The 13,554-nt window shown below is 45.9% G+C and overlaps 1 protein-coding gene across 1 annotated transcript; it reads left to right on the top strand.

Annotated features, from left to right (window-relative positions):
- Window positions 1-2,932: 2,932 nt before the first annotated feature.
- Window positions 2,933-3,499, top strand: LOC129324648 (B-cell CLL/lymphoma 7 protein family member B-like). The gene has a single exon (XM_054971999.1). It carries the CDS (start codon window positions 2,948-2,950, stop codon window positions 3,497-3,499), a length of 552 nt encoding a protein of 183 aa, XP_054827974.1. The 5' UTR covers window positions 2,933-2,947.
- Window positions 3,500-13,554: the final 10,055 nt, after the last annotated feature.

Here is a 13,554-nt window from a genome sequence, read left to right as displayed (position 1 = left end):
AAACAAATGGATTTATGCTACTTGCTATTCAATAGAAGATCAGAGTAAGGTAATAATATTGTGGACTATACTTGAACAGAACAAAATACTTAATAAAATCAATTATTCCAGTTGATCCAGAAAATATAAGATGCAAAACAACTGCGATCACAACACTGATGTCAAGCCTCACTGGCAGGTTGTACTGTGGCTTTCTCTTAATTCTAATAAAGAGGGACAGAGTGGAGAAGACCATGATGAAAGATTGTGTTGATTAAATTGCCTTGTAATACCAACTCTGTTTTACGAGGAAAAGGGAAACTATTCAAGGATGAAAAGCGTTGTTCCTTGCAGAAGAAATGTTCTAACACTGGCAGAGCCCAAAGAATGACATGCGTGACAGCTGTGAGATACTTTGTTCAGAGAGATTAAAACCAGACCAGGAAACAGACACTGGAATGCCTTTCAACATTGATAGCTGTTAAAAAATAGGTGTTGGTTTCTGGTCTAGATATTAACCATATGAATGTTATATGTAAACTATAAAAAGTTGTGAAAATTAAAATATAAGCAACAAAGTAGTGGAGGAGTATAATAAAATCAGCAACTGCCAGATTTGAAGCCTATTTAATGAACTTTGTCTTCTCAACAAAGTAGCAGAGAAGCTAGAGGACAATTCCATTCCAAATTAATCCCAAAATTCAGAATACGAAACATATGTCTGAAACTGTCCTTAAATCCAAGTAGACAAGGGAAAGTTTCATGGACGTCAACTCCAATTCTCCCTTATATTTCTTGTCCACATCAGCAGTATGCAAAAACAAGAGGTTTGTCACTAGCATGATAATACTACCAAGTACCAATGTGTGCTTCAATTCTTCTCATCCTACTAAAGTCAGACACAATTGGATATAATTAAGATGTTGAAATCTACAGTGAGGAAAGTTTTCAAAGGGTCACCAATTAGATTTCAGTCCATCTGGATGTCAGCCATGTACTTCATGCACTGGTTGGCAGGCTTCATTCAATGGACTTGAGAATTTTCAAAACCAGCAAACTCTGCTGTGGACCTTCCCTGTTTCTATAGTAAATTCTAGTGCACATCATTCATGCCATCCACATGGATCTTTTTATAGGATACAGAATCTATTTCCTCGCCATTGGATACAAACAACAGCTTATATAGTTAACTTTGGCTAATATAGCTATAAGATGATATTGCGGGGATAGGTAAATTCCACCATACAAACACACAACCCTTTCTCATACCTGGGAGTCCATCACCACACACCACCACCTGTCTAGCCTCCATTACAGCAGGTAAAGACACAAATCCTTATAGGGCCCCCTCTCTCCTCTTCCAGAGGCTCCACCAGACAGGCAACAAGTTCCCAACTACAGCCCAGGGCTATTGGAGAAAAGGGAACTCAGAAGTACTTTCCTTATATATATGTGCTGCCACCATTTAGACTAGGCCCATTTAACATGACCAGAGCATTTGTGTGTGTGCCAGATATTTCCCCTCAGCTGACAATCTCAAGACAGCCAGGTTAAACCAAACAAAATTAAACTTTATTTACAAGAAGGAACATAGGAGTGAATGGATTTTAAACTAAAAACCAGAGAATATTTCAAAGTAATAGAGAGAGCTACTACCTTCCCTCCACAGAGTCAAAACTCTTCTCTCTCTCAGCCTCCTTTCCTCTCAACAGACTCTAACTCTCATTGACTCAGAATTCTGCCTATTCCCATTGGCTGTCTCTTAAGAGAGCTGGAGCTGGAGCGTGTCCTGTTTGTCACAAATGAACAGAAAATCATCTCAGCTGAAATATGTTTCATCTTTATAGCCTTTTAACAGAGAGGCAACTGACATTAGGGTGTGCACTGAGAAAATTTTCATTTAAAAAAATCTGAGGTTTTCAAACAAACCATTTACTGTTATTGGGTTTTTTGGGTGGGGCATTGCCAGTTTGTCTTTAATTGGTTTGGGGGTTTGTTGTTGTTATCATGAATTTTGAACCTGTTCTTTTCAATGAGACCTTTGAGGGTCTTTGGAGCAGCTGTTTTTGCAGTTAATAGCACCAAAATAGCACTGAACACAGTACTCCCTTCCCTCTAAATCAGCAACCCGCCAAGTTTGAGCACACATAAGAATGGGGTTCAGTGTTTACAAACCCTGAAGAATGCCTGAGGTGAGTGTTGGCTGTGCACATGCACACTTCTTTCCAAGCGAGGGTTGGGGAAATGAGACTTTGGGGCAGCTTTTTTCATGCTTAACCCAAAACTGCATCATTAATCCCCTTCCCACCAAACTGTTGATCCACTGAGTTTTTCCTCGAGTATACCGCACCCCCCCACACACACACACAAAACAAGGGACCCAAAGGAGGCATCCTGCTGTTGCCTGCTGCTACAATGTTTCTTTATGCCTGAAACTCAGGGATGAGAAAAAAATTGTTCCTTCTCTCATTTTGCAACATGGTCCATTAGGAGGAATAGATCAGTCATTCCATCTCCCCCTTTTTTCTATCATTGCACTGACAGGTGGTAGAAGGTGGTTGTGCACCTTCTCCTTTTAGAGTGATGGAATTAACCCAACATTAAACTGGAGATACACCAGATATGTTCTCCCAACATGGAACTGGTCAGGAAGAGACTCAGCTTGTGAATATACCTACCACCCCAAACCATTGGTCCCTCCAAAAGACTGCAGAATCAAATCAGTCCTTTACAGTTTATATCAAAGTTGCACACAGAACTAGTTGTCCCACCTGCCATAACAGCATACAGTGGACAATCTCAAAAAATAGCAGGGAAAAAAACCCTTAACAGAGCAGAAAATAGTCCTACAAGGTTAAGAACACCCCCATATATGTTCATCAATGTTGTTGTATGGGGGGGATTTAAAATGATAATTGAAGCGGCGGCAGCTGCTGCAGGAACAGGGGCTGCCGGGGCCACTGGCGCCATGTCAGGCCACTTGGTGTGGGCCAAGGCCCGCAGCCAGGCCAAGGATGACATCAAAAAAGTGATAGTGGCAATCAAGTGCGTTCGAAAATGGGAGAAGTGGGTGACCGTGGGAGACACATCCCTTCAGATATTCAAGTGGGTCCCTGTGGCTGACAGCAAGGAGAAAGAAAAGTCCAAATCCAGTAGTGCTGCTGTCCAGGAGCCCAATGGCTTTCCAGATGAAGCTGTGGCCAATTCATCACTCCTCTTGGAGTTCCAGGATGAAAACAGCAATCGGAGCTCCTTGTCAGATGCCTACCAACTCAAGGCTGACAGCAGCCCCGCCTCCAGCCCCAGCCCCCAGCAGAGCAAGTCAATGAGCCCCACTCACACCTCTGACTTCTGTGCTGATGACTCACAGCCGCCCACACTGGGCCAGGAGCCATTGGAAGAACCTGCCCTGCCTCCCTCTGAAGTAGCAGACGAGCCCCCAACCCTCACGAAAGAAGAGCCAGTTCCTGTGGAGGCTCAGGCAGCCAGAGGCTCAAAGAGTTCTATTGTTGAGTTTTAAGCCATTAGGACAGGAAGGAGCCAGCAATTTGAAAGGGGGGGGGTTCATCTGAGTACCTGGTCTAAGACCCACAGACTTGGTTGCAAAGAAAGAATTCTCCTTGCTAGGATCTGCAAGCAGCACTTTTCAGGTGGATTCCCCCTCCCTTGGGCAATAAGGGAGCCACGTGCCTAATGCCTGGAGCCAGTAGGGGACTACCTCAAAGCAGCCCCCTTCCTCTGGGTGATATCCCGCTAGCACAATTGCCCCCAAGCCACTTGGCCCCCTCTGGATCCTGCAAACCTGACCCCTCCATCACAATCTGCATGCGGAATCAAGTCTGTGATTGAGGCCCTGCCGCAGCAAGAAGTGCTGGCCGCACAGGGAAGCAAAGAGATATTTTAGCACTGAAGAAAAAATGACAATTTTTTTAAAGTGTGTAATCCTGTCTTTCACTGTTGGTAATACTGAAGAAGAGGAGCAACCAATAGGCATGCACGTTGGCAAAATGGCAACTGCGTGCTTCCTGTTGTGTCAGGCTTGCACCAATTTGCTACGTAAGGAAAAATATGGCCAACTGGAGAGATGCATGGGCCAAGACAGCAGAGTCTGATGCCAGAGAAGGGGCCATAGGGGCTGACCAAAGGTCCAAGGCTGGAGCTGCTGTGAGACACTTCCTCCCAGTGGAGCTTACGTGGTCCCAGTTGGCAGGAAGACAACACCATTCCCCAGGTAGTGCCGAAAGAAATAGGTGCACATTCCCCATCCCTCTAACAGAGTTAAATGAACATTTCTGAAGCCAATAGGTGGGGAGCAGTTGGTGCGACTTCCCTTGTGAGGACCTGATTAGCAAGCAGGCAATGCCATTGGCTGGGAAACACTGAAAAAAGATGCATTCATGCACGTTGCACACTTTCCCAGTTCCTGCCAACAGACTTAATTGGGTGGTATAACATAATGTAAGGGCTCTCTTACCTTAGGATCCTATTGGTAGAATGCCATTAAGGAAAACAAGATACTGCCAGCCCACAGTGCCTGCTTGCCTGTCTGAAACAGCAATGAAGCAGCAATTTCTGTGTGTATTTCTGGCTCATTTGTTTAGTTCTGCACACCCCTAGCTGTTATCAAATTTAGTCATACTGAGAAAAAAATATTCAAAAGACCACAATTGCCTTCATGCTGAGTTAGTTTGTATCATGTCATCATGATGTCTTGCTATCAACTGCTCTTTCAGCCTTCAAATATAGTCTACCTTGCCTGGGAAGTGCACTTTACATGTCTATCTCATCTACTGAATTGAGAATTCTAACATCCTCAGTTTTTGAAGTATGAAATAATGTGAAGCAAGATATGCATTGATCTGAGATATCAAAAGGTATGTGGAGAGCTGCTTGTACAATGATAGGGTAGCAAATCCCCATTATGCTTGCTCACATGGGAGACATAGCTGCCTTGCAAACCTGGGATACAGGTATACCTCTCATGAAGGCTGATGAAGATGCCTGATACCTAGTTGAATGTGCCCTGACATGCAAAGGACATTCAACACCTGCTTGTTGATATGCAGTTTGAATCGTAGAAACACTCCACCTTGAGACTGTTTGCGATGAAGCAGGCTTACCCAGGACTTATTTTGAGGGGGAATGCGCAAGCACGCAGTTCCAGCAGTTCCCCAAAGAGATCACATGTCCGGGGGCCCCGCCTCCTGACTCTCAGCCATTTTAGGCCTGTTTCAGCCTGGATTAGGGCCGAAATGGCCCAGATCAGGCCTCTGATGGGTGGTGGATCACTCTCCCACTTAGCAGTGGCCCGATCCTGACCTTTTTTGCCCCTTTTCAGCCATTTTCAGCCCCTTTTTGCCATTTTGGGCCCAATTTCGGCCCTGAATGGCCAGGATTGGGTCCAAAACAGCCAGGATAGGTGATGTCAGGGGGTGTGGCATATGCAAATCAGTTATGCCAATGACACACTTCCGGTGATGGCAAGGGGTGTGGCATATACTAATGAGTTATGCTAATGAGTTCCTCCAGCTCTTTTTCTACAAAATGACCCCTGGGCTTACCCCTGTTTGGACCTCCATAACATACAAATAAATGGGGATCAGTACAAAACCTGTCCTGTACAAATAAAATGACAAAACTCTTTTAAGATCTAATGAGTGGAGTGCCCTTTCTGCTTTTGATTGTGCAATAGGGAAAAACACTGGTAATGAGATATCCTGGTTCAAATGGAAGGGCAATAAGAGTTTAGGCAAGAATTGGAGCCTGGGCCTCAAGACCACTGTGTTACCAGACTTCAGTGCTGCCAGTTCACTAACCCATCTGGCTGAAGTGATAGCCACTAAAAAGCTCACTTTCAGTGACAACAATTCAAGTGAGCAAGTTGCTGGAGGTTCTAATGGGAGCAGCTTAAGCTGGGATAGAACTAGTGGTAGAGACCACTGTGGCACAGAAGGTGACACAGGTGGGTGCAAGTTAAACATCCCCTTTAGGAATTGGTGGCAAGTGCAGTGTGAGAACACTGTTTTCCCTTCAATCTGTGTGTGAAAGGTGAAAATTGCCACTAAGTGCACCTTTAGGAAGTTGAGACCAAACACTCTGATTTTAACGTATATAAATACTCCATAATATTATGTAAGGAGCAGCCTGCTGCTGAAAGTTTTCTGGCCTTGGCCGATTAGGGAAACACTTCCATTTGGCCTTGTAAGACCTCCTTGTTGATGGTCTTCAAACAGTCAATAGAACTCTTTGAGCCTCTAGAGACAAAGTATCTCCTCGAATGCACCACGCTGTCGGGTGCAGTGTGCTGGGGTCATAGTGGTACAGTTTCCCACAGGTGAGTATGTCAATGTGTAAGCAGTCAGCCCAGCCTCTGCCATTTTTAATAGCCATTTAATATGGCTACCTGTGATACAAAATCACAAGGCCCCTGGATTTAAAATGGCCGTTTGGATTGCAAACAGGGGAACTCCAGCTAACAGTTGCTGAGTCCCGCCCGGGAAACCCAGGCATAAATGGAATGCCGCATGTAAATGCAGAGAGACTAGCAGTGATTACTTTACAGGCTCCCCAGCCCTGACCAGGAATCCAGTGCAACAAAGGTCTCGCAGAGTCATCCCACTTAAAACATTAGTTTCCCTCCTTCCGTGATGAGATCTCCTGTCCATGATTGAGGAGAAAATCAACTGGCATTATAAGTATTCATTCCTGGGAAGGTACATTCCCCAGCTAAATTCATCAACTTAGCTCCAGTGGATTTCATTAACAAACTGCCACTTTTGTGCAGTCCCAGGAGAAATTTTGCATTCTTTTTCACAAGCCCCAGCAGCTACCAATCAAGGTAATCAAACCTTTTGTTATTCCCAGGAACTGATAGCTGGAGTCTTTGTCTCAACGGCTAGGTGGACCATCCCACCTCAGGGCATGTTTTACCCTAGTAGAGTAGTGCCCTGGCCCCATTCAAATCATGCACACTAATTGGATCCGAAGTGCTGCTCCCTTGAGGTTACTCCAAGCCTCTTGCCCTCCTGGCTGAAAATGCTGGCGTTTGAAGCTCTTCCTCCATGGACTTCCCTGCTCTCCGGATAGGTAATTATCGCCTTGCAATCCCTCAAATCTATTCCACCTTCACCACTGCTTTTCCTAGGCCTCTTGTGTGTTTGCATGTAATCTTGTGTGTGTATGTATTTGTCCTTAATAAAATTACCCTTTAATTAAGAGCACTGGCTTTGTGTGCATCCTTGGGTTAGGACCCCGTAAATTATTGGTGGAGATCCCATTGTTACTGCCTCTCACATAGCTGTCTTCCTTGCTGCTAATTCCCCCCACTTATTTGCAAGGAAACCCATTCCAGGTAACACATGGTCGATGGTAGGTGAATGTCTGTCTGTCTGGGCAGCCCTAGTAACCTTGGCAGCCAAATTTGTCTGTCCAAAAAGGGGCTATAAGAATACAATCCGTATTGTCCAGCTTTAACTTGCATAATTTTTAATTAATTAATTTTTAATTTATTGTATTCATATTCCACCCTCCCCGCTTTTGCAGGCTCAGGGCGGATAACAGAATACAAATATACACATTTAAAAACACCTTAAAAAACACAATAATCTCATCTACATCTATTACATATAAATATTTTTTTAAAAATTTAAAAAGCAGCACATAGCAGAAATTTAGTGTATCACACAGCGGTGTTACCAGAGCAAATCCATACCGTAATAAGAAGTGTGGCAGCAGCATCTGCGTTCACATGGGGGAATAGTTTAACCCCCCTCCACAGGGGGGGGCACCGCCCGGCGTCAGCCATATGCCTGGCGGAATAGCTCCGCCTTACAGGCCCGGCGAAGTGCAAGCAAATCTTGCCGGGCCCTAGTCTCTCAAGGCAGAGCATTCCACCAGGCTGGGGCCAGGACCGAAAAGGCCCTGGCCCTGGTCGACACCAGGCGGGCCTCCCTAGGGCCAGGGACATTTAGAAGATATTTTCCACTAGATCAAAGAGTCCTCTGGGGCTCATATGGTGAGAGACGGTCCCGCAGATATGTCGGTCCCAGTCCGCATAGGGCTTTATAGGTTAACACCAAAACCTTGAACCTGATTCGGTACTCCACTGGCAGCCAATGCAGCTGGCGTAGCACCGGCGTAATGTGCTCCCACACCGGTGCTCTAGTAATGACCCACACCGCTGCATTCTGTACCAGCTGTAACCGCCGAATCAGGCCCATGGGAATGTTGGTGCAGCGTGGTTTGAACTGTAGCTGAGCTATAAATAAGGCTTCCACACACTTATAGCATTCAAGTGTATGTACAGTTTATTTACAGTGACTTATATACAGAATCTTGTTCTCAGTGTCAAAGTGCTTCGCCAAGCACCTAATGGAACAAGCTCCACTCCAGCACAAGACACTGCTGGCTTATATCCTCCCACAGCACCCCCCAGTGTCCAATCATAACACGTCTGGTGAGGTGTCGTAGGTTGTTTCTCTGCTCTTGCATCATCCAAGGATCTGTCAAATAGATCTTTTACATCAGTAGTGACATGACAGATACAAACCGCAAGACATAGACATGCTTCTTGGCTCACTATGTCAACAGGGAAGCCCAGCGTAGAGCGCGTTACAGTAATCCAGCCTAGAGGTGACCATTGCTTGGACCACTGTAGTCAAGTCACGGGGAGATAAATAAGGGGCAAGCTGCCTGGCCTGCCAAAGATGATAAAAGGAGGACCTGGCAACTGCCTTGATCTGGTCCTCCATCTTCAGGGAGGAGTCCAGAATCACCCCCAGGCTCCTAACTCTCGGGGCCAATGTAAGTGGTGCCCCATCAAGTGTAGAAAGCCAGGGTCCCGAAGCCATCTCCCCACGACTCACATACAGGATCTCCGTCTTCATGGGATTCAATTTCAGCTGACTTTGTCTCAACCAACCAGCCACAGACTCAAAAACACGCTCTAGGACATCAGGGGTCGATCCAGGCTGCCCGTCCAACAACAGATAAAGCTGGGTGTCATCCGCATATTGATGACACCCAAACCCGAAACTCCGCACCAACTGGGTGCATATAGATATTAAATAATAATGGAGAGAGTATCGCTCCCTGTGGCACACCACATACCAGCGGCCTACGAGATGACACTCTCTCCCCAAGCGCCACCCCTGGGTAACACTGAGTATCAGTGGAACTGCCAGGAACAGACAGAACAGCTTGCCTGTCCATGTGTCCTATGGATAGGGGATCACTCTCTGCCATGAAGCAAAACACTGGAAACTTGGTATTGGTGGCTGTGGCAAATAGGTCCACCTCCAGGACACCCCATTGGGCAAAAATGTGGTTCAGATAAGCTTTGTTCAGAGTCCACTCATGATTGGCTCTTAAGGCCCTGCTTAAGGCATCCGCTTTGGAGTTGTCCGAACCTACAATATAGATGACATGGAGAGAAACATAAATGCCAATTGCCCAATTCCAGATGGTTGTAGCCTCAGCACAAAGGGCCAGGGAGGCTATGCCTCCCTGTTTGTTAATATAATACATGGCAGTGGTATTGTTGGTCTGGATCTACACCTCCTTGCCATGAAGCAGAGATGTGAAAGAGACAAGAGCAATTGAGTTCCAATATGTTATTGTGTAATGACTGATCATCTATTGACCAGTAATCCTTTATTGACATTGACTCACACAATATGCACCCCAACCTTGAGTAAAGACATCAGTCGTTATTGTCATCTGATGACCTTTCGTGCTGAACGGCGCCCCCTGAAGCAGATTTGTGTCTATATACTACCACTGTAATGACCTAACCACCTGTGTGGGCACTGACAATCTCTGGTTGGGAGAATGTGGATTAACCTGATATTTTCTTACGAAACAGTTCTGTAACATGCACATATTAAGCTGTGTAAACGGCACCACAGCAGTAGATGCTGCTAAATGGCCCAACAACCTCTGTATTCTCCATACAAGCTGAAAGCAATTGTTGGAGAATACTGCCACTAGCAAATTGATGGTTTGAGCCCTATCAAGTGGTAGGTAGGCTCTGCCATCCATAGAGTCAAGGATTGCCTAATGTAGGTTACTTTTTGGAAAGGCTCCAATTTGAACTTATTAAAATTGATAACCAATCTCAAACAAGTGCTCACTACTAGTGACACGTCCCTTAAGAGCTCCTCCTTTGATGAATCTGAAATGAGCCAATCATCAAAGTATGGAAAAATAGAGCAACCCTGTTCCCTTAGGTCGCTACAACAGGAGCCATACACTTAGTGAATAATCTGGGTGCAGTAGAAAGGGTAGTACTGTGTACAGAAAAACCCTGTCAAGTATTTGAGGAAAAGGTATTTTCTGTGATCTTTTCTAATGGCCACATCAAAATATGCATCCTTGAGGTCCAGGACAGCAAACCAATTGTTAGGATTCAAAAATGGTAGGTCCAGCGCATGCGGGAAGCCAGCCAGCTGCCCCAGCGCATGCCCACGCCGCGGTCAGTTCCATGGCTCACTGGGTGCTGGAACGGCCTGCTTGCCGCGCATGACTCCCACCCTGCGTGATGACGTCACAAAAGTGATGTCATCGCACAGCGCCGGGAGCGCTGCGTAGGAGTTTTCCACGTCATTGGGTGAACTGACGGTGTGCCTGTTAAATGACTTTGGATGGTTGTAAATGGTTGCTCCTGAGGAAGTCCGTGGGGACGAAGAACTAATTGGAAATTGCCGGCCTTAATTCCGGGCACCATTGAAGGTTCCACTTTTCATCTTGGAACAAACCATGAACTTGTCTAACCAGCTCCTGAAAGGACTTTGATATAGTACAAGTCATTAATTTGCCGCTGCACCCCTTGATCCTCCTGGGGAGGATTCTTGAATGATATATGTAATATAAGTTATATGCTGAAACTTGTAAAACGAAGATAAAAATTGGCTGCAATATTGTGATATGCGATATTAAAAGAATGATTATGTATATGTAATATATGATTGATAAATAATTGTTTTCCCGTTGGTCTTAGGACCTATATTTCTGGAAGAGCCGAGACTCTTGACAGGGCAGACAGGTCTGTACCCATCTCTCCACAGTTTGGGCTATCCCTGGCCACCACACGTAGCTGTGGGCCAGAGACTTCATTTTGACAATCCCCAGGTGTCCCACATGAAGTGCCTCCAGCACATGCTGATGCAGTCTGGGCAGAACAACAACTCTGTTCCCCTAGAGCAAGCATCACTTGTGGACTGATAACTCATGCTGGTGGGAGTTGAAAGGCTGGAACTCAACATCCAGCAAGCCGATAGGCCACCCCCTCCATACCCAGTTGAGAACCCGAGAGAGCATGGGGTCCTTGGCAGAGTGGGCTGCAATGTCCACAGCATGGAGAGGTGGTTGGGGCAAATCTTCCAGCTGCATGACTTCATGAACAGGAGTGGGGTCTGTGGTTGGGCCCTACAGTGGCAGGCAACTAAGGGCATTGGTATGTCCCAAGGCTTTGCCTGGATGATAGAAAAGCTCATAATCGTAAGCAGACAGGAAAAGCAATCAGCATAGCATTCTCAGAGACATGACCTGCGGGGTCTGTTGGTTGGGTGCGAAAAGGCCAAGTAGCGGCTTGTGGTCTGTAGTGATCTCAAAATGCCATCCATAGACATAGTCGTGGAACTTTTTTTCACCAGAAACCAGAGCAAGAGCCTCTTTGTTGATCTGAGCATAGTTCCGTTCCACCCATGATAAGGTCCTGGAAAAGTATGTGATAGGGGCCTCCCACCCATCAGGCATTCGATGGCTCAGGTCTGCACCGATTCCATAAGGTGAGACATTGCAGGTGAGCACGAGTGGCTTGAGTTCATCATAATGTGTGAGTACACTGTCTGATTAAAGGAGGTCCTTAACTGCGAAGAATGCCTGGTTGTGCTTCTGACCCCAGACCCAGGGTGCTTTCTTCTCAAGTAGTCTATGCAGCGGCTTGGCTAGTGATGCTTTGTGCAGCAGGAAAGAGTGGTAGAAATTTAGGAGTCTGAGAAATGCTTGGAGTTCTTTCTTGGAACAAGGTGTTGGTGCGCTGCGAATGGCCTTCACCTTGCTGGCTGTAGGGTGGATGCCATCGGCGTCAATCATGAATCCCAGGAATTCGACATGAGCCATGCTGAACTGACACTTTTCCTTCTTAACCTTGAGTCCGGCAACCTTGAGTCTGGCAACCTTGAGCTGACAGAGTAGAATACCTGTTGCAGACGGCCGGCGAGTTCTGTAGTGGATGTTCCCACGATCAGGATGTCATCAGAGTACGGAATGACATCAGGGATGCCCTTGAGCAGTCCCGCCATAAGTCCTTGAAAAATTTCAGGTGCCACACTGACCCCGAACTGGAGCCACTTCACTTTGAATGAGCCTTGATGAGTCACAATGGTCTGTGCTTCCGTAGTGAAGTCATCTACTGGAAGCTGCTGGTATGCTTGTGCCAGGTCAATCTTCCCAAAGATCTTGCCCCCTGCTAGCGATGCCAGGAGGTGACTCACTACCAGCACTGGATAAGCATGCTGTTGCAGTGCCTTATTTAGGGTGCAGATATGTACTGCCCCATTGTCCTTGATGGCCATGACAATGGGAGTCCCCCACTGGTTCAAGGACCTCTTGTGTGACCAGCCAGTCCAGCTCCTTGTCAATGCATGGCTTCAGAGCAAAGGGAACACGTTGAGCTTTCTTTACTTTAATGATACTGCTCATGCAGCCTATTTGGCTCTGAGCAGTGCCACACTAGAATTAGAATTAAAAGGAAAAGTTTTTAATATATAATCTGTATAGTATTAAAAATTTAATAAGTTTTTTCCTTAACCAGTTGGGAGAGAAACTTGGCTACTGCTAAAGTAGTACTAAAATCCACCCCTGCTAAAAGAAGCCTTAAATTATCCTCTATACTTCCTAAGTCCTGGATATAGGGCTTAATCCAGCTGTCTCTTGCCACGTTTAGAATATTGCATTCAAATATACAATGTTTATTCAAATAGACAATACTCTATGTGCTCTTATCATAGTACTCACATCGAGCTTTCAAGCAGATTGGCAGCACTGTAGGGTCTAGGTCGAAGGATACCGGTAGTCCTGTGTATCGTCTCAAGGAGCCGTCGAATACGGATGGAAATTCAGAACAGATGGCCTCAATGTTCGATTGACTGATTTGATGGATGCCAATGATATGGATTCCCAACACTTCAAACCAATTGAGCCCCAGCAAACTTGTGCGGTGCCCCTCAATGACAACCAGGCGGAGGGGCCATGAAAATATTTAAAACTTCAAACTTGCTGACACCTGCCACTGGAACCTGACGACCCTGAAAGTCCTTCAAGTGTATATCGCATGGCTCGAGCTGTTGGTCTCTTTTCTTGGGTCACACTTGGTGGTAGGTGTCCATTGAGATGATTGAGAGAGTTGATCCGGTGTTGAACTCCATCTTACACGGCGTTCCTTCTATGTACACTGTTACCCTGATCTTCCCTCTGGTAGGTATTTGAGTGTTCAGGACTGTGGTATGGCTGGAGCACTTGGTTACGGAGTGGCACTCTTCAAGCCAGAAAGAACCTCTTCATTCCAGCCGTTGT

Source organism: Eublepharis macularius, chromosome 1 (assembly GCF_028583425.1).
Source record: "Eublepharis macularius isolate TG4126 chromosome 1, MPM_Emac_v1.0, whole genome shotgun sequence".
Taxonomy (NCBI): Eukaryota; Metazoa; Chordata; class Lepidosauria; order Squamata; family Eublepharidae; genus Eublepharis; species Eublepharis macularius.
The sequence above is the reverse complement of the archived record's forward strand: the minus strand, read 5'-3'. Positions and strand labels throughout refer to the sequence as shown.